Genomic DNA, 19,561 nt, shown 5'->3' with positions numbered 1-19,561 from the left:
GCCATTTCCTGCTCCACATCCATCAGCAACACTGTGCTTCCACCCCTCCTCCCCCTCTCCCCAAAAGCACACAGCTACTGCCTCCTTTACCTCCCTGCATGGTGCCAGGCACACCTACCTGCTGGTGAAATTCATCTCTGTCAGGCCGCTGTTGCTGCTCACAGGGTGAAACCTCCTTGTATCACTACCCTGTTGCACCTTTGCATCAGCTACCATTTGTGGTCTCTCTTTGTTTAGGTCAACAGGTTATCTAAAATAATGGTGCGTTGGCTAAGAGCTCTAGACATCACTCTAACACTGAAGTCTGAAATGTCTTTATGAGTTAAGTTTGCTAGGTCTGCTAGTGCTCGTGAAAAGCGACCAGTTTAGGAGGGAGACCTGCTCACCTCAAGGCTAAGTGTCCTGCTGCAAGGAGTTCCATGCTGCAACACAGCAACAGTCGCCATTCTCACAACTCACCAAATCCATGACGGTTTTTAGGTAGGTGCTGGTAAGTAAGAAACCAGGAGGCAGTGTGAGAAGGAAGGAGTTACAAGGGAGTGGCAGGAGGAAACAAGGATAAGAACATTCATCCAAAGCAAAGAGGTAGAGGCTGGGGTGATTTTGTTCCCTCCTTGATTCAGTACTGAGGACTTGCTTTAGATCTACTTGTTGCATAGCCCAACAAGCATAGGCTGAAAAAGCTGAGCCTGCAGGCACTGGGGGAACTTATCTCCCCATTTCTTAATTATAGTAGCATTTGTAATCAGAGGAATGTCCCGAGTTCTACTTACAGGACTGCTTACAAGAGTGCATGCTGACTTGTGGGGCTGCAGAGAAAGACTAAAACCCTTTGCCAGAACAGAGCAGAAAGAAAGAAAGAAAAATAAAAGGTGCAGCTAACAAGCAACATCAGAGGATCTAACACTCTCTACCTTTTAATGGCTTTAGGATAACACTGTGCCATCTCCCCATGCTCTCATGAGGCCTCTCAGTGCTGGTCTTGGGGCAAGAACCGCACTGTTCCAGAAGTAGGATCTGCTGCTGCAACTGGGGCTTTCCAAGGCTCAACTCCCAATGTCCATGCTGAGAACAGGCAGCATCGTTCTGCCAATGGGATCAGGAGCAGGGTCTCTGCTGATCCCTGATGACCAGAAGCCAAATGCTCCAATGCAGTGGTTGCAGCAATGTTCAGTGCAGGAGCTGCTAAACCTTTCAGATCAGAGCGTAACACATGCTCTGCATCAAGTGCCTACGCAGCTTGCAGCTGGGCTGCATACAGCTGTCCTGCCACCAAAGCACCACAGGTATTTCAGAGTTTACTCTGAGCGAACTCCAGTGCAGTAGTCAGGGCTCCCTGCATGCCCTTGGCATTTCCACTGCCCTTAGCAACAACAGGAGAGCCTCCTGCCTTCCCTTCCATCTGTGTACAGACAGCCATGGCCCAGTCAGCAGCAGAGAACACGGGGAGGCAATTCTGTGGAAGAGACACAGAGCAATGTAATTTGGACTGTGGAGCACTCTGCAGTGTGGAAGAAGAAAGGCAACAATGTTCTCTCCTCACCCAGCCTGGGCCCTCACTAACCTGAGTCAGTCATGACTGGGAGGACCACAAAGGCTGAGCTTACATGTTAATGCTTGTCCTGCCCATGGGGAAACACGGCCTGGAGTATCCAGGGGTATCTGTGCCCAGCAAAAAATGAAAGCCTATCTGGTCCCGGTATGGTCATCTCACGCCCTACCCCTGTGCAATTAACCACCAACACTGGGCAGAATCGCAGGAAAAGCCTCAAAAGCAGGTCCAGTCCCCCCTGCAGGCAGGTACCCATGTATCTATCAGGGTTCTGCTTACCTTGGACACCTGACAGGCACACAGCACCTCACCAGAAATCTGAGGGCTGAGCAGCAGGACTGATGTGCCAGGAGATTTGTCACACAGCTGGTTCACTACCTTCATTAGGATCTATGAGGGGGAGAGAGAAGAGGGGTCAGGCCACAGCAAAGGATACTGGCATTGCAGCAGCAAACACGCCCAGCAGCTCCCCCTTACTGTATACAGCACCTGAGGTACTGCTGGGGCAACAAATAATGTGGATTACTCACAGAAAGGGACGCAGCTGGGACTGTATCAATGATGACAGGTTGGTTGCAATGTTTTGCTAGCAGGCTTTGGGCCTTCTCTTCAGCCTGGAGGAGGAAACACAAAGCACTTGAGGGGCTACAGGTGCACAGGGTGGGCTGGATAGGGATATACGTATGTAACATATGTACATAAGGAATGGAGGTGCTGCTCTGTGTAATAGAGGGGGCGATGTATGTTAGCAGAAGTAAGACTGACAGACTGAAGTCTCCACATGCAGACCTGTACAACTCTCCTTCCTCAAAAGCAAGCAGAGATGAACCCCTTTCAAAAGTAGAATAGGCAGTGACCTGTTCAGTCCCCAGCCTCTCCCCTGGATCTACATATTACCACATGTCTCAGGCAGGCTCCTGTGGCAATATGCTTCTACTTTAAGCATAGTTCTCACTTAGAACACTAAGCCATGAGTAAGCAATTCCAAAGGGCTTTTAATGTAGTCATATAAATTAGCAAGACACAAATGCAGTGGGAAGCTACAGCAATATCCGTATTGCTGGGAAAAAGACTCTGTCCTGCTACTGCCTTACTGCGTGACCTTGTAAAGCCCATTTTCAGGGCCACCTCACCTCCCTGCATAAACAGCAAAGCGATACCTATCCACCTGCTCTTGTTTGCCAAAAGTGCTGATATTGGGTTCTTCATCCTCACAGGCAGAGACACACAGGGATACTGCAGGTGCCAAAAGCTCAGTCATTCACTGCATTTTAAATTATGTCCCTGGTTAATGCCAGTGAAATCAATCCAACACAGGGCTTGTGCTACACCATGTGTGATTGTACCTGCTTTCTTCTGCCTTCCAACAGGACCCTAGTGACCGAGTGGCTGTGAAGTGTGACAGAGACACCAGTTCCACCGGTGTATGCCACACAGTGCTATTAGCAGGCTGCAAGTGAGTGTGCTGCTGCCACAGTACCTGCTGCATCTCCAGTTTCTTGATGGCTGTGTTGGCTGTTCGCTGTAGTGCTTTGAGGATAGCCTGTAGTTCTTTTCTTTGCCACTGGGGCATTGCAGTGCTAGCCACCACCTGCAAGACAATTTGCTGTATAAGGACACTAAACTGTACCTAGAAATAAACCGCTAGTTCTCTGGGAGGTCAGGCTGGAGCCTGGCCCCTTCCCAGACACTCCAATACCCCTATGTGATCAGGCCAGCCAGTAACTACACTGTGGCATGTAGCTTTCTGTTTTCAGCTGGGGATCTAAAGCTGGGAACCCTTTTTCACTGTTTTACCCTCCCCACCATCTTCTCTCACACTCCCTGTGGCAGTAGGTCATCTGCAAGAGAGGCAACCTAGACACTGGTTGAAATCTTTGCAACCAAAGTGGCACCAGGAGGTAGCAACATGCCCTTGCTATTGACCATGGTAAAATGCAAAGCTGGCAGGGAAGCAGTCATGTGCCTCAAGTGTACAGAGCCCACACTAGGATCTTTCTGTACAGGAGTGTAATCCTTACTTTTGTCAATTGGCCCACTTCTTTGGAGAGGTTCTGCATCTCAGGAATAGAGGTGCTCCTCCGTTTCATTCGTAGGGAGACAGAGTCCACTTCCATAGCTAAGCACTGGCCTACTTCCCGGGCCTGGGGAGAGGGAGGGAGAGAATGCTTCAAATGCAGCAATAGAAAGAATGAACAGGGATGAAGAAATTGGAAGGCAGCAGGTTCATAACCACTGAAGTACTGCTCAGGATCCAGTGGGAAGACACCTACAGACAGAGGCTTTAAGAATGATTATCCTCAAGAGACTCTGGAATAGAACATTCCTCTCTAGATTTGCAACCAACACTAGATGGTCACACCCGGGGGACCAAATTGTCGTGCTTTTATGTTTCCTCAGTACATCACACCAAATGATCAGGATTTCAATGAAAAAAACTTGGGAGCCCTGTTTACTTCTTAGTGCTCTTTTTTAATTAGCAAGTGCAATGTTGAAACCAATGACTGAAGAAACAAAAGAAACACTAAAACTAAACAAAACTCATTAGCTGTTCAAGCACAATTCCTGAGGACCAGTTCAGCTGCTCTTGGTGCAATTCTTATTGCTTTGCCCAACACCAATAATACCGTTAATAAAAAAAGCTAATATGAGCTTTTTTCATCAGTGAAAATCCTTACGATTTGGAGCATTTCCTCTCTGCCAGATCTTTGTGCCATGACGGTCCTGCTAGACTTCAGCATGGGACAGCAGAGAGAATGTAAGAAAAGCTGTGGACAGTGAGGACCGCTTTGCCTAGCTGAGATACACATCCCTTGTTTCAAGTCACTCCCTCATGCCTGCAGTCTCCCCTGTCTGATTAACACATGCACACAGCTCCTCTTGGGGGCTATCCAGGTCAGCACTTCCAGCAAGGCCTGCAGTTGTGCCCTGTAGCTTTTCACTCCTCTGCACCAAGAAAAGCCTTGCTAGGGACACAGATGCACAGGGGACGGCCAGCCAAAAAGCAATAGATTTGTAGGGGTGGACTTTAGTCTTCCCAGTTCTGCTGACAGTGAGTCACACTGACTCCAGCCTTAAAGGAAGCAGGCAAGGTTGCAGGGCCCCCGATACTTCCAGATTTTCCGAAGACAGAGTGATCTCATGGACACAATAATAGGTTGCTTACTTTCTATACAGACCCATACAGACCAGAACCACAGTTTAGCAGGAAAAAGACTACAGAAAAGAAGCAAAAGGGCTGTAAGAATGCAGCCAGAGCCCAGTAACCATAAAGTGCTAATCCAACTGTGATAGGCAGGAGGTGAGATCAAAGCACAAAGGATCTAGAGACTTCCTGATATTTTGTGCCAAGTTCTTGTCCTGGAAAACGGTGTCTGAGGGGAGGAATGAAGGTCAAGGAGACAGGAAACTAGGATGGGGGGAGTGGAGGTGAACAGTTAGGTACAGCAGCAGAGCTGGCTCCAGGGGTGAAGGAGGAAACCAGATCAGGCATAGTGGGGAGGCTCCAACCAAAGCAGGGGGAAGCTAATTGTCTAATCAGGAACCTACAAAGTTGGGTCCTTCTGGCACTGCCTTGACATGGCAGAAATCTAAGTTCCCCTTCTCTTACCTGTTTGGCTTGTACCCCTGTCACTGCAATGACACGGCTAATCCCTTTAACAAGCTGACGCTCACTGATGATGGCCAGATCTTCCACAGCTCCTGTTTGTAGAAGGTGCCTGCAAAGTCAGCAGAGAACAGGAAAGAAAACAAGCTACTCCCTGGAAACAGAAATCAGGAAGCTTACTTTCATTTTAGACAAGTCTCAAGCCCAGCAGCCCCTCCCCAATCCCAATAGCTTCAATCCCTTCCCATCCCTAAAACCCTGATGGTACCCTGTCAGGCAAGAGACAGCAGGGTTGAGGCTACTCCAGAGGAACCCCTGTGCTACCTACCCAGCAGGCTGATGTCCAATGGTGCATAACAGCCAAGTCCTGCCTTGCTTTTCTCTCCTTTCCTTCAGCAGTGGGATGAACTGGGATTTTTCTTTTCTACTCAGCTACTAATGAACCTTGTAGAGTAACTTTTTTTCCTCCAACTCTACCACTCTCTTGTCAGGCCAGCTCACAGACTGGCCAGTAGACTCTAGTCACAGGGTGGTCATGCAGTCACAGGGCACTGACAACCTCCCCTTTCCTCCTTGGCTATTCAACACTGGATATGAAAACAACTACAGTGTCTCAGGTTCACCCCAGCTAAAGTGCCTCTACACAAATACAAGCAGCATGGGCAATAAACAGGAGAAGCTGCAAGCCATTGGATAGCAGGAAAACTATGATGTAGTTGCCATTATGGACACATGGTGGGATGACTCACACAACTGGAATACTGCCATGGACGGCTATAAACTCTTCAGAAGGGATAGGCAAGGCAGGAGGGGTGGTGGGGTAGCCTTGTATGTTAGAGAGAGTTTGGATTGTATAGAGCTTAATGATGGTGACAATAGGGTTATGTGTTTATGGGTAAGAATTGGGGGGAAGGCCAGGAAGGCAAGATGTCATGGTGGGAGTATGTTACAGACCACCCAACCAGGGTGAAGAGGCAGATGTATTTATTGTACAAGCAGCTGGGAGAAGCCTCATGATTGCTAGCCCTTGTCTTTGTAGGGAACTTCAATCTACCAGGTGTCTGCTGGAAATACAATGCAGTGGAGAGGAAACAGTCTAGGAGGTTCCTGGAGTGCGTGGAAGATCGCTTCCTGACACAGCTGGTAAGTGAGCCTACCAGGGGAGGCTAGACCTGTTGTTCACAGAGGACTTGTGGGTGACATGATGACCTTTGGAAAAGGGGCAGGCAACTCAAGAGGACTACAAAGATGTTGCGAGGCTATGCAGGGAGAAAATTAGAAGGGCCAAAGCCCAGCTAAAGCTTAATCTGTCTACTGCTGTAAAAGGCAATGAAAAGTACTTGTATAAATATACTGGCAGCAAAAGGTGGGCTAAAGAGACTCTCCAGCCTTTACTAGATGTGGGAGGAAACATAGTGAGAAAGGGTGAGGAAAAGGCTGAGGTACCTAATGCCTTCTTTGACTCAGTCTTTAATAGTAGGACCAGTTGTCCTCTGGGCACCCAGCCCCTGAGCTGGAAGGCAGGGACGGGGAGGAGAATGGAGCTCCCATAATCCAAGGGGAAATGGATAGTGTCCTGCTACACCACCTAAGCACACACAAGTCTATGGGGCCAGATGAGATCCACCTGAGAGTACTAAAGAAACTGGCAGAAGTGCTCACCAAGACACTTTCAATCCTTTGTCAGCAGTCCTGGCTAACTGGGGAGGTCCCAGTTGACTGGAGATTAGCAAATGTGACACCCATCTACAAAAAGGGCCAGAAGGAAGATCCAGGGAACTACAGGCCTGTCAGTCTGACCTCAGTGCCAGGGAAGGTTATGAAGCAGATCATCCTGAGTGCCATCATGCAGCATATACAAGATAACCAGGTTGTCTGGCCCAGTCAGCATGGGTTTAGGAAAGGCAGGTCCTGCTTAACAAACCTAGTCTCCTTCTATCACAAGGTGACCCACTTAGATGAGAGAAAGCCTGTGGATGTTGTCTACCTAGACTTCAGTGAAGCCTTTAATACCATTTCGCACAGCATCCTCCTGGAGAAACTGGCTGCTCACATCTTGGACAGGTGTACTCTTTGTTGGGTAAAATACTGGCTGGGTCCAAAGGGTTGTGGTGAATGGAGTTAAATCCACTTGGCAGCCAGTCACAAGTGGTGCTCCCGAGGGCTCAGTGTTGGGGCCAGTTCTGTTTAATATCTTTATCAATGATTTGGATGAAGCGATTGAGTGCACCCTCAGTAAATTTGCAGATGACACCAAGTTGTGCAGGAGTGTGAATCTACTTGAGGGAAGGAACAGTCTACAGAGGGATCTAGACAGGCTGCATTGGTAGGCAAGGCCAACTGTATGGGGTTCCACAAGGCTCAGTGTTGGGTCCTGCACTTGGGCCACAACAACCCTATGCAACGCTACAGGCTTGGGGAAGAGTGGCTGGAGAGCTGCCCAGCAGAAAAGGACCTGGGCCTGTTGGTCAATACTCAGCTGAATATGAGCCAGCAGTGTGCCCAGGTAGCCAAAAACAACAACAGCATCCTGGCTTGTGTCAGAAATAGTGTGGCCAGCAGGACTAATGAAGTGGTCATTCCCCTGTATTCAGCCCTGGTGAGGCCGCACCTCGAGTACTGTGTTCAGTTTTGGGCCCCTCACTACAAGACAGACATTGAGCTGCTGGAGTGTGTGCAAAGAAAGGCAACAAAGCTGGTGAAGGGTCCTGAGCACAAGCCTTATGAGGAGCACCTGAAAGAACTGGAGTTGTTTAGTCTGGAGAAAAGGAGGCTGAGGGGGGACCTTCCTGCTTTCTACCACTACCTGAAAAGAGGTTGTAATGAGGCAGTTGTTGGTCTCTTCTCTCAAGTAACAAGCGATAGGATGAGAGGAAATGGCCTCAAGCTGTGCCAGGGGAGGTTTCAACTGGATATTAGGAAATACTACTTCACCAAAAGGGTTGTCAGGTATTGGAACAGGCTGCCCAGGGAAGTGGTTGAGTCACCATCCCTGGAGGTATTTAAAAGATGTTTGGATGTGGTGCTTAGGGACATGATTTAGTGGTGAACTGGCAGTGTTAGGTTTATGGTTGGACCTGATGATCTTAAAGGTCTTTTTCAACCTATACAATTCTGTGTATTCCCTATTCTGTTACCACAAGTAATCATTTCAGACAGCTTCACAAGAACTGATCACCTCCACTCCCATGCAGTTTCTTGTCCCACTACTCCCACAAGAATGATCTCATGACTAGAAACTTGCTCATTTTCAGCTCTATCTGCTCAAAGGCCAATTTGTTCGTGGTTTTTTTTCTTTTTTTTTTTGTGTCAGCACTGTCCTAAGATTGATACTCTTCTACTCTCATTACTGTTAAAAGCAGAATAGGGTGAAGATAACTAAGATAATCAGAGTGGTCTCAAGATCTCATAACCACCTCAGAGTCTCCTGCTGCGTCCCCAGCCTTCCTGCAACCCCAAAGCCAAAGCCCTTTTGTGACAGGCCACACACCCCCTTCCCACATTCTGCTGGCACCCTGCAACTTCCAGGTTGGTTTCAGACTATGAAGCAAGAAGAAATGCTTTGCATTTCAGTAAATGTTTCTCACCCTGGGACTTCCAAAGCTTTGTAACTCGCCCACCCTATCCTCATGAGATCCTTCCGGTGAAGAAACTTAGTTGCAGAGGGACAGGGAGCGGAGCTTGCAAGACTCTCTCTACCTCAGCCACCAGTGCCCACAAACACACCTTCTAACTACAAGTAAAAGTCACTTACGTCCCACAGCAGAGCTCCACAGAGGTCTGCATTGCAGCCTCAGAGTCGCAGGTCAGCACATTCTCCACAGGGACCCCCAGGGATACTATCCTCACTGGATCTGGATACCCCTGACAGAGGAGACAGGGATCAGCAGCTAACAACATGGTCCTTCAGGGGCACTTACAGACTAACTACATGGCTTTGGGTTGCTGCCTCAGTTTTCCCCTGTTCCGGTGTAGCCCCAGAACCAGGGGCAGCACTGCTTCTCCCTCGCAACCAGCCACCTTGGGAAGAAACAAATAATTGGGTGACACTACAAACTTTTGGTCTAAAGAAATGAGCAGAAAGCCTATGCATCATCAGCCTCCACGTTTTACAACACGGTGCTCCTGAGATCTCACCTCTGTCCTATTTTCCTTCCTGAGTTTGGGGTGTCAGAAACCTGTTGCATCTACACCTCTTGTGACCCAGATGATTCCTGCTGAAGAAGGCTCAGGAAAGTGCATGCTGCCATCCTGTCATACCTCATCCACTGCACGGAGTCCCTGAATTCTTCTTGCCAGTGTGAGGGGCACCTCAGCCATATGAACCACCTCATTTCGTTTGATCACATCCTGGACCACTTGCTCCACTTGCTGCAGCTGCTCCACAGTCACAGGGCCCTGAGGAATTAAATCAGCCACCTTATGGAGAAGCTTCCTGAGAAGTACAAAACAAAGGAGGGAGAACTGGGGCAGGGTCCCTAGGCAATGCAGCTTGGGCACACCACTCTCCCCTGTGTCTCATCTTCGCTTCTTATAAAAGCAAACTGTGAGCATCATGGCCCTCCCACCCCCTCCTCCTACAAGGGATAAGGACTTTCGATCCAAAAGCATTAACCAAACTCAAGAAAAATGCTGCAACGACCGACAGGTTACCAGGGCCAGTGCTCAGCCCGACCCAATAGCTTTCAGTTCCCAACCCCTCTCACCTGGATGACCAGCAAAGACATCAGATACATGCCATAGTCAAGCTGGTGAATCTCTCAGAGACCCATTTACACTACTCAGCAAGACCAGTGGCCATGGGACTGACCTAAGTCCTTTCCCTTCTGACCCCCATTCATCCCATCAGCAAGCCCTGCTCAGAGTCAGGTCAATGCAAAGTCATGCCAATTATGTCCAGGAGGCCAAGTTTCATTGCTCATATAGAACGTGACCTGTCTCTAAAGGAGTGATTATGGTGAGAGGAGAAAAAGCCCTGGAGAGAAGGCCAGTACCAGGATGTTGGTACTGCTGAGAACAAGAAAACAGAAGTCCAGAGCCACCTTGGTATCAAAGTCAAAGCGCAGCCGCTCTGCTGTCACATGGGACCCTCGTTGCTCTGTGTTGTCACCCAGGACGCGGCGGAGCGCGAAGTTCAGCACATGGGTAGCCGTGTGGTTCGTCATGCAGGCCAGCCGCTGGGCCTGAAAGCACAGACAAGTTGGCAAGTGGGTAGCTGGTTCTCCATATCTTGGGGGACCAGAGGATGGTATGAAGAGATATGGGAAAGTCTGCATGCAAGGGGACGGGACAAGATGGAGCAGAAAAACAGCGGATAGCACAGGTGTCAGATGAATTTGTGTCACTTATGAATTTATACATAATACACATTATACACATAATACACAATAATACAAATATACAATAAATTACTAATTAATTTCATTTATAATTATGAAATTATGAATTTAGGGCAGATTTAACTTTTCCCATGGGATCACCTCTGTAGAGCAGAAATGGGTAGGCTGGATACTTCTGGGCAGACCAATAGCTCACATAAGATTACAGAGTGACTTGTGAGGTCTCCTTCCCACTGCACATCACAATGAAAAGCAGTCTCAGGAATACAAGGAACAAGGTTCTGTTGTGCCCGGGTTACTCAGGACATCAGAAGACTCTCAAGGCAAAGCTAGGAAAAGGTTATGAGCAGGGAGTTATCACCTCATCCACAAAAAGCTGCACTTGGTCCCCAGCATGCAGGGTTTCCAGAGCAGTGACCTCATGGATCACGTAACCACCACAGAGATGAACGGATTCTACAGGGAAGAGTATGTCCTGAGCAAAGAGAGACAGAAAGATGAGTTAGAACACAGGGAACATTCAAAGACCTGTGCTAGACACCTGCTTGATCTGACTAGGAAACACAACCTACACGGATCTCTCAAAGAAAGGGTTGGGGTGGGAAAAGCAGGGACAAACTTACTGCCAGTGTAACCAGAGTGCCTCAGGCTTTACCCTGCATCCAGGCACTCGCTGCACAACATGTTGAGGTTGTCAGCTTGCAGTGGAGGGGCAGCAACACCACCCATAGCTGAGGAATTTTCCTAACAAGGGTGCTCGTCCATAAGAAAATGGACACCGGCTGCCAAGGCGCCGGTCTCGGACATCCAAGGTGCCATTTCTGCCTCACTAGGCTGGCAAGAGAAACTTGATCTCCGCTTCAGCTTGAGAAGTGCTGAGCAAGGCACTACCACATTCTGCAAGGCTAAAAACGTGGCATCGATGCCCAGGGGGGATTCTCAAGAGCTGGAATGTGGGAAGGATAAAAAGCTGCACCCCACATAACTTCCTATGAGGGGTAAAAGCTCTCCCTCTGGCAAGGCTGAAGAACGTGCTGCAGAGGTGGAGGTCCTCCCTTATGCTTTTGGGAGGGATAAGAGGTTTTGCACTAAATTTCAGGTTGGGCACTGCTTGCAGTCATCCAGGACTGGCCAGACAGGTTACTCAGCTTCTGTGCTCTCTGATCATTGATTGCCTTCTCTCTGCATTGCAGCCCCAGCTGGCAAGAGTGCAGCACACTGAAGACGACTTTCCAGTATTCCCCAGCAAGAAGAAATTGCAAAGGGCTCAGAAAGACAACCAGAGAAGCAAGTCCACCTCCATGAAGTTACTGCTACTTCTCCCTCACTCCACCAACCCCAAGGCAAAGCCAAGGGAACTGTCACGAGTCAGCAGCTTGCAAATTAACACAGTAAAACAGTCCATCACTTGGGAAAGTCTGTCTGGCCTCAGTATCCACAGTGGCCTTGGTTTCAGGCACCAAAGGGTCTCACCTGCTGTCCTGAACGTATCATGTAGCCTTGGTCAGAGGCTTGCCCGCCCTGCTCTGCATAGAAGTTAGTCCTGTCCAAGATGACACCACAGCGTTGCCCTGCCCCAACCTCCTTCTGGAGAGACTGATCTCTGTACAGCATCAGGATGGTGGCCTGGCATGGGCTGAACTCTGTCAGGGAGAAAAATATGACAGTGATTAGTGCATACACCCTGTCAGATTGAAACATGAAAGGAGGGGTCACTTCCCCATGCAACACCAGGTATATATTGAAAGCTGGCAACTTCCTTTGCCTCAGTAGGAGAACAGCAGCTATTGGCATAAAGGACAATGGATCTGTTATTTAGAACCAAGTCACCCCTCACTTAGTGACAGACCTGCTGGGTAGCAGGTAACCACCTCTGGGTCCACATCAGCCTGACAGAGCAAAATGTGGCACATACCTGTCTGTATCTTGCTACACTGCATGCTTGGCCAACCTGACTGCATTCTATGAAGCTATGACTGGCTTGGTGGACAAGAAGACAGGGATGTCACCTTCCTTGATGTAGCAAGTTTCTGACATGCTCTCCTGTAGCCTACTTGAAGGCAAATTTGGGTGACATAATCTGGGTAGGTAGACCATCAGGTGGGTGAATAACTGGCTGGGCAGCTGGCCCCACAGAGAATTGCTCAACAGTTCAACATTCAACTGATATTCAGTTACCAGTAGAGCTACTTGGTGGCTGATACTAGGGCCCAAACCATTTAACATCTTTATTAATGACCATCTGTGACAAGACGGGATGTACCCACATCCTGTTTGTGTATGGCCAAAAATTTCTGGGGACTGGTTGATATATTGAAGAGCAGGGCTGCTTTTCAGAAGCATCTCAGCAGGCTACAGAAATGGACTGAAAGAAACTTTGGGATCCTCAGGAGCAAGTTGAACATGAGTCAGCAGGGTGCCCTTGCAGCAAGGAATACTGACCGCCTGCTGGGCTGTATGAACACAAACATAGCCAGCAGGTCAAGGAGTAGCAATTCACCCCTCTTTAGGATTTGTGAAGCTACATGTAGACTACAGAAAATTATGGTGGTATATAAGCAAAAATACCTTTTCATACTAAGAGTGATAAAGAACTGGAACAGAGAAGCTGTGGGATCTCTGTCCTTAAGGATACTGAAAACTTAAATGGGCAAGGCTCTGAGCAACCTGATCTGATTGTGAAGTTGATGTTCCTTTGCTCAAGAGATTGGATATCCAGATATCCCCTCCAACCTCAATTATTCTATGATTTAGTGACTGAGGAGGTGGGACAGTGCTAGCTTGAGATTCCAGCCAGTGTCGCTGCTAGGTTCTTTTCCCTCCATTATGCTCTTGCTGTAGTATATATAGTTTGAGTTGCCTCACTTTCTGCTTAATGTGGTTTGCCCCTAGCACACTGGGTAAGAGGGAGCTTGCTGTACACAGCTATCTCTAATTGTTTGTGACAACCACACCACCTCTTACTTTTTGTGGTTTAGTTTTATGCTTTCCCTGAAGCATCAGCAACCCCAGTTATCCTAAACAAAAACCTGCACTGCCACCTAGTGGTCTGCCAAAGTAATAGCAAGTGCACGGTTTTAAACTACCTAAAGGCTTTGCGTAATTATTCTTCATTCTCCCTAGCACTCACACCAATAAGCCTAATTGTTGGGGACAGACTTACCTCTAGCAGAAATCAACAGTTCCTGCTTCACCACTTCACAGTAATACCAACCCAGCCTTGTCACCAGCCCAGAGCCTTCCTGGGGACACACCAACAGCAGTAAGAAAAGTACCTACTTTGGGATGAGGTACAGGGGCAGAGAAAAGATGCAGCAACAAGGCGGGCAGGTTTGAACCACAAAGTACATGTTCTGCATGCATGAGGTCAGGCAGTAAAAGCAGTCTTGTGAGGGATTCCAGCGCCCTCAGGCAGAGCTTGCCTTACAGACAGGACCTGGCCACTTACCGTACTGCCCGCGCTGTCCAAGCGTGTAAGAGTACTTTGGAGAATCATCAGTAGCAGGCACATTGCTGCTCCGCAGCTGAGCCAGCGAGTGCACATCAAGGCACGTGTTTATGTCCTTCAGCCTTCCTGTCTGTGGGCCACCAGCCTTCCGCTACAGCGGAGCAAAGACACAGTTAGATGGGAGATGCCTGGGGGCACTCAAATCGCTAACTGGAGCTGTAAGTCTAGGAACAACTTCTTCCACCTTCCTGGAAAAGGCTTGTTTAGATCCAGGCTGATGGAAGCTGCTGCTAAACCAACCCCATTCCCTCAAACCCCACAAGCACTCAATATCGCCAGCCTTGAGGCAGGCGATAAGCAACAGCTAACACAATCCCCCCAAGCACAGCTTGCTGTGTAGCTGTGAAACTTCCAGGCCATTAAAGTTCAGGAGAGCAAGGCCTTGAACCGATTACTGCACGGGGTGGGAAGTGCAAGTCTTCCAGCAGTACAGAGACCGAGGAGATTTTATAAACTTCATAAATCGCTTGCTGTTTGGGCTTTGTGTGAGGAGTTGGACTACATGACTGACAGAGGACACTCCTAACCTATATAATTTTATAATAACCTCCACTCTAGCAACAGTCAGCATCATAAAAGACTTCTACTGATCTGGAGAGAATCACCAGCCAGTACTTCTCAGTCCCATACCCAAAAGGAAAGGCATTGTGACCCTGCTGCTCTTTCAAAACCCCTTCCCCTTCAGGGAAGGGCCACATGGCCCTTGGTGCATCTGAAGAGCCTTAGTAGTGAAAGGAATTCTGCCTCCATACTCACAGGAGAGGGGAAGGCTCTGAATTTTTGGCAATATGAGTCTCCCTCTTACCTTTGCATCTTCCAGAGCAAGTTTGTTAAAACCAGCTGAATCCAAACTGATTCCCTTTTCTTCAAGCATCAGGTCAATCAGATCCAGAGGGAATCCTAAATTTCCATAGATAGACCAGGCTACTTCAGCTGTAGGACAAAAAGAAGGACATCAGCTATGAGTGAAGAAAGCAAGCAAAGGCATCTCAAGATTTGCTTTGATGACACCAATCTAGTGTGTGCCTTGGTAACTGGATTCACCTGTGTTGCATGGAACTGCACTGGTATTGGGAAAGGGAAGAGAAACTATGCAGTTCTTGTATGGGACTGAGTATTAATGACGCTCCAGAGCCCCTTTCCTGCTAAAATTCAGTGGAGCACATCTAGACAGGCAGCTGCTCTGGCTGGGACTGAACTCCTTATTTCAGCTGTGTCTTGTAAGGACCCAGTCAACCAGTCAATAAAGCAGCAAGGGAACATTTCTAACTTTCCTGGTGCTTAGTTTGTTGTGAGAACAAAGTACTAGAAAACAACTGCAATCTGAAGAAAGGAGTAACATTTGCGCCTCTGCTTGGGGCTAGAAGGTCACTGAAAACATGTGGGAGAGGCAGATATCCACCACAGTTTTGACTGCAATGCTTGCAAGGACCTGGATCAAGCCATTTAAGTGCAGCTTGTCAGAGGAGGGAGACTTACCCGGGAAATTTGTGGAGGGCTCCATCTGCTGCACTGTCTGCTCTATGATGCGCCTCCCACGCTCAAGGGAGGACAGAAAAGCAGCCTCATTCTCATTGATGATATCCATGATCTGCCCAAGGATCAGAAGAAAGGTTAGCCAAAACACACCTCAGGGTGTTTCCCACCTCAGCTCAGCCCTGCTACCACGGGGCTCCCTGCTACAATCAGTTCAAAACACATGAAGGAGGTGTCTAACGGGGGTGCTGTGTCTGCCTGAACCAGCCTTTTTGTCCTGTAAGTATCCATCACAACATGGCTGCAATGTAATATGAAACAGTGCCAAAGTCATTGTGCCTCCTATCACCATTCCTGTCAAGGAAATATTGACCATCCACCTGCGGAAGGCTGGAGGCTGACAAATACTCCTGGTCATTCATGTCTGTGACCCGATTAAAATTGCATGGCTGGAACAGCCAGAGAAATTCACAGTTGCTCTCAGCAGAAGCAAGTCAGGACTAGCCTTAAATCGCCAATCTGCTTTGGACAAAAGGTACCCCGGCTAGGACAGCCTGTACTTACACTCAACAAAAGAGCTATCCTAGCTTTTTTAGAGCAACAGCTGCCTTATACCAGGACATGCAGTCCCTGGTACAGATCTAGTAGAGCTCCCACAAAGAGATCTGCCAGAGATACTTCTCGTGCCTACGATACAAACATGTTCCCAGCACATCTCAGCCTGCCCATGAGAACATGGTTATGGGGGAGGCTATGCAAACTCCTCCAGCTAAGTCCCAAGGAAGGGCTGACTTCTGCAGTGCCTCACAAAGCTAATGAGACAGGGTTTCTCTCCAGCAGATTCCATGTTGCTCACCTGGTCTGTATTCTTCATCAGCTCTGGATAGGCATCCCCCTGTGGAGTGAGCCTCAGTTAGCGATAACTTCCTCAACATCTTCCTTGAGGGATCTCACAGCATGCCAGGAGCATTTGTAGAGGTTTCTCTGGCAGGCGAGTGTGAAAGCAGACCCCATGCAGAGCCACAGGGACAGAAGTGCAGGGGAAGAATCACACATGGACTTAGAGCTGCCATCTCCTGGCTATCTCTCTGTGACCCACCTCTGCTAGCCCCTGCACAGCATCTCTTGGCAAGCACACACATTCACAATAGGAAGAAAGCATTGTCTTTTAGGATGCTGTTAGTACTCACAGGGACCAATTTCAGATGGCTTTAACCAGATATGACAGCTTGGAAGCTGCTGCCCTCGGAAAACAACAACATGCACTTGCATACACTTATACACACGCTTGTGCTAACTGTACCGGCGGTCACACTAGGCCCCCTCCCTTCAATCACAAACGATCAGGAGATAAGAGATTTTTACTGCTGTGATGCATAGCACCAGATACACCCTCCTGGAGCTCCTTCACATCCAAGATTGTCTCCTGACAGTGTACAGGAAAGGGACATGTGTGATATTCTTTCCCCACCCAAGGCAACAGTTTTTACTCACCAGCATTTCCACTACGGTAGGCACCAGGGAGGCTAGGAGCCCAGGTGGAGCATGAAGGACTTCAGAACAGAAGCGGACAGCCCTGCGCAGGATCCGACGCAGCACCAGCCTGAAAGCAGAGCAGGATTCTGCAGGCAGCCATGTAAGCACCCCTGCCCAGCTCCCACATCCAGCACAGCCTGACACAGCTCCTCTGGCCTGATTACTGACACAGGCCAGCTGCTCCCCACACTCTACACACATCCAAGGATGAGCTTGCAGATTGGAACCTCTTCCAGGCTCTCACCTTCCTGCCTTCCCAAAGCTCATGCATTCCCTATCTTGGGCTCACACCAGAACCTCTCCCTCTGGCTGCCCATATTCCTTTCTAGGCCCAACTCCCTTGACCCCATGCCATTTCCTTGTGTCCTTACTCTGCTCCAGAGAGACCTGGGTAGATGCCATCGGCGATGCACACGCACAAGGTGCGCACATGATCTGCCACCACACGGTAGGCCATATTCACACGTCCAACATCAGCATCCCCAACCAGACCTTGGTATCTGGGCCCCCCGCAGCCCTAGAAGAGACAGTAAGGAGAAATGAATGGCTGAAAAAGAAAGAAGGAAAAGTTTCAAAGCAAGAGGCAGCCAGCTGCACTTGCCATCATGCTTCTCAACTACCACCGAACCTTGTACATCTAAGATGTGCTCATTAAAGCCTTCCAGAGCATTACATACCAAGACTTCCATAACTAAGACAGGTCAGCCAATGCCCTGGCACTGAGGAATTTAGGAAACTCTGGAGGAAAACCGATCAGCAGTGCTGATATCCCAGCAATTTCCAACCTGGAATTCTCCCTAGCTTCCCAAGAATGCCGCTCTGGACCTGGCTGGACAAACCTCCTGTCTCAAAATACTGCACGGTAGCATGTGTAGAGAAGGTATTACTATGGTACCAGGCAAGCAGTTTGGATCCAAGAAGCTTTTGCTTAGCTGTGGCTCTCAGTAGAAGCACCGTCACCTTGTGAATGGCATCCAAGATGGGAGTGAAGAGATCTGTGTCGTAGTTGGAACGTTTGTTCTGCAGAACTGTCACCAGCCTTTCCAGGCCCATTCCTGTATCCACATGGTGCTGCGGCAAGGGAAGCAGATTCCCCTCCACCTCTCTGTCAGCCAGCCAGGGAAAATAAAAGGCAAAAAAGAAGCAAAGGTCAGTTCAGGGGCAAAGAAAAGGAGGTGAGTCAAATAGAATGGGAGAGTGACAGGGAATGGAAACAGCAGGTGACCCAACAAAAGGAAGCTCAGGGACAAGATTAACAGCAGCCTGCCTTGACCCTGTCAGGCAGCCAGGATCTGACCCTCAAGAGAGTCTGGACAAACTGCAACGTAGGGAAAAAGGCCTTCCCTGAACAGGGGCCCAAGGCCTTCTCCTCCTTCTGCAGGTTTCTCCAGGCTGCTGCAGACCTCAGGAGACCTCTGGGATTTGGCAGTGAGGGAGAAGAGGCAGCAGAGGATGAAGGAGGACAAATAGACCAAAGGGGACCAAGAGTCACAGAGGCCACATCTCCACAGCTTCCCTCTTGCTCCTGTACTGCCACCTCCTGGAAAGCAGTGAGATGCCTAAGAATATACATGTATGACTTCGGAGTCAGGCAAGGGAGGAAGGCTCTGGAGTTCAGACCAGATGCCAGGTACCTGCTATACTGCATGAAGACCAGGTTCCAGATCTCCACTACATCAGGGCTGCCCTGGTTCACCAGTGCTGCAGCATTTCTGCCACCACCCACGTGGTCATAGTGTATCTCTGTGCAGGGACCACAGGGACCTGTGTCCCCCATCTCCCAGAAGTTGTCCTTCAGTGGAAAAGGAAGCACATGACTGGCAGGCACCCTAGAAAGGCAAACAGGTGGCAGCACAGGGGCACACATAGAAAGCACATAGTAGCCTATATCACAGAGAAAGCTGGAAGGGAGGAATCCTTTCTGACTGCTACAAACTTAACCAAACACATTAGGACTCCTTTGCTTCTATTCACACAGAATTACTCTCCTTAGCAGGAACAAGCTAGACCAAACCAGACAGGATCCTACCCACTGCCCACATTGGCTGGCAAACTGAGTCTGGCTCCTGCTGATGGAGGCAGGCTCTCCACTGGGTCTGTGGATCTGCCTTCCTCCTTGGAGAGAATTCCAGCATAGCTAAGGCCTGATCACAATAGACAAGGCTGAACACCAAGAGCAGCACAGAGCTGGCTGCCTTGGGTCCAAAGCCCACGTACAGCCTGGAACAAGCACCCAAGGCACAGCAGTGCTCTCTGCAATGGCTTCGTCCTCATACTAAAGCAACCATTGCCAGCTTTCAGAGGAGAATGCACTCTCTGCAGCTCACAATAGAGAGGAAGCAAAGGATAGAGATCCTTCACACACTTCATCCAGGCCAGCCAGTTTTAGCCCCCCAGACTGATAATATCTGAGAAACAGCTTAAAGGTGAAGTGCCCCAGAGCACTCAGAGCCCAGGTGACTTAACAACCCAATCAAGCCAGAAACAAAATGAGTTTAACACACAACTTTTGGCCCCTACTTCTGATCCCCATCAACTAAAGA

The 19,561-nt window shown here is 48.9% G+C and overlaps 1 protein-coding gene across 1 annotated transcript in view; it reads right to left on the bottom strand.

The window, feature by feature from the left end:
- Positions 1-901: 901 nt before the first annotated feature.
- AARS2 (alanyl-tRNA synthetase 2, mitochondrial) overlaps positions 902-19,561 on the bottom strand; it is a 20,287-nt gene continuing 1,627 nt past the window's right edge. Inside the window, exons 4-22 of the mRNA XM_075089149.1 lie at positions 18,653-18,847; positions 17,979-18,123; positions 17,390-17,535; positions 16,977-17,085; positions 16,339-16,377; positions 15,486-15,597; positions 14,812-14,939; positions 13,947-14,097; positions 11,972-12,141; positions 10,860-10,973; positions 10,202-10,342; positions 9,420-9,557; positions 8,914-9,023; positions 5,163-5,271; positions 3,574-3,696; positions 3,033-3,143; positions 2,083-2,166; positions 1,832-1,942; positions 902-1,456 (exon numbers count right to left, since the gene is read on the bottom strand). Of these exons, the coding sequence (XP_074945250.1) occupies positions 1,292-1,456; positions 1,832-1,942; positions 2,083-2,166; positions 3,033-3,143; positions 3,574-3,696; positions 5,163-5,271; positions 8,914-9,023; positions 9,420-9,557; positions 10,202-10,342; positions 10,860-10,973; positions 11,972-12,141; positions 13,947-14,097; positions 14,812-14,939; positions 15,486-15,597; positions 16,339-16,377; positions 16,977-17,085; positions 17,390-17,535; positions 17,979-18,123; positions 18,653-18,847 (2,401 nt within the window). The 3' untranslated portion in view covers positions 902-1,291. The remainder of the gene's footprint in view (positions 1,457-1,831; positions 1,943-2,082; positions 2,167-3,032; positions 3,144-3,573; positions 3,697-5,162; positions 5,272-8,913; positions 9,024-9,419; positions 9,558-10,201; positions 10,343-10,859; positions 10,974-11,971; positions 12,142-13,946; positions 14,098-14,811; positions 14,940-15,485; positions 15,598-16,338; positions 16,378-16,976; positions 17,086-17,389; positions 17,536-17,978; positions 18,124-18,652; positions 18,848-19,561) is intronic.

Source organism: Phalacrocorax aristotelis, chromosome 3 (assembly GCF_949628215.1).
Source record: "Phalacrocorax aristotelis chromosome 3, bGulAri2.1, whole genome shotgun sequence".
Classification (NCBI taxonomy): Eukaryota; Metazoa; Chordata; class Aves; order Suliformes; family Phalacrocoracidae; genus Phalacrocorax; species Phalacrocorax aristotelis.
The sequence above is the reverse complement of the archived record's forward strand: the minus strand, read 5'-3'. Positions and strand labels throughout refer to the sequence as shown.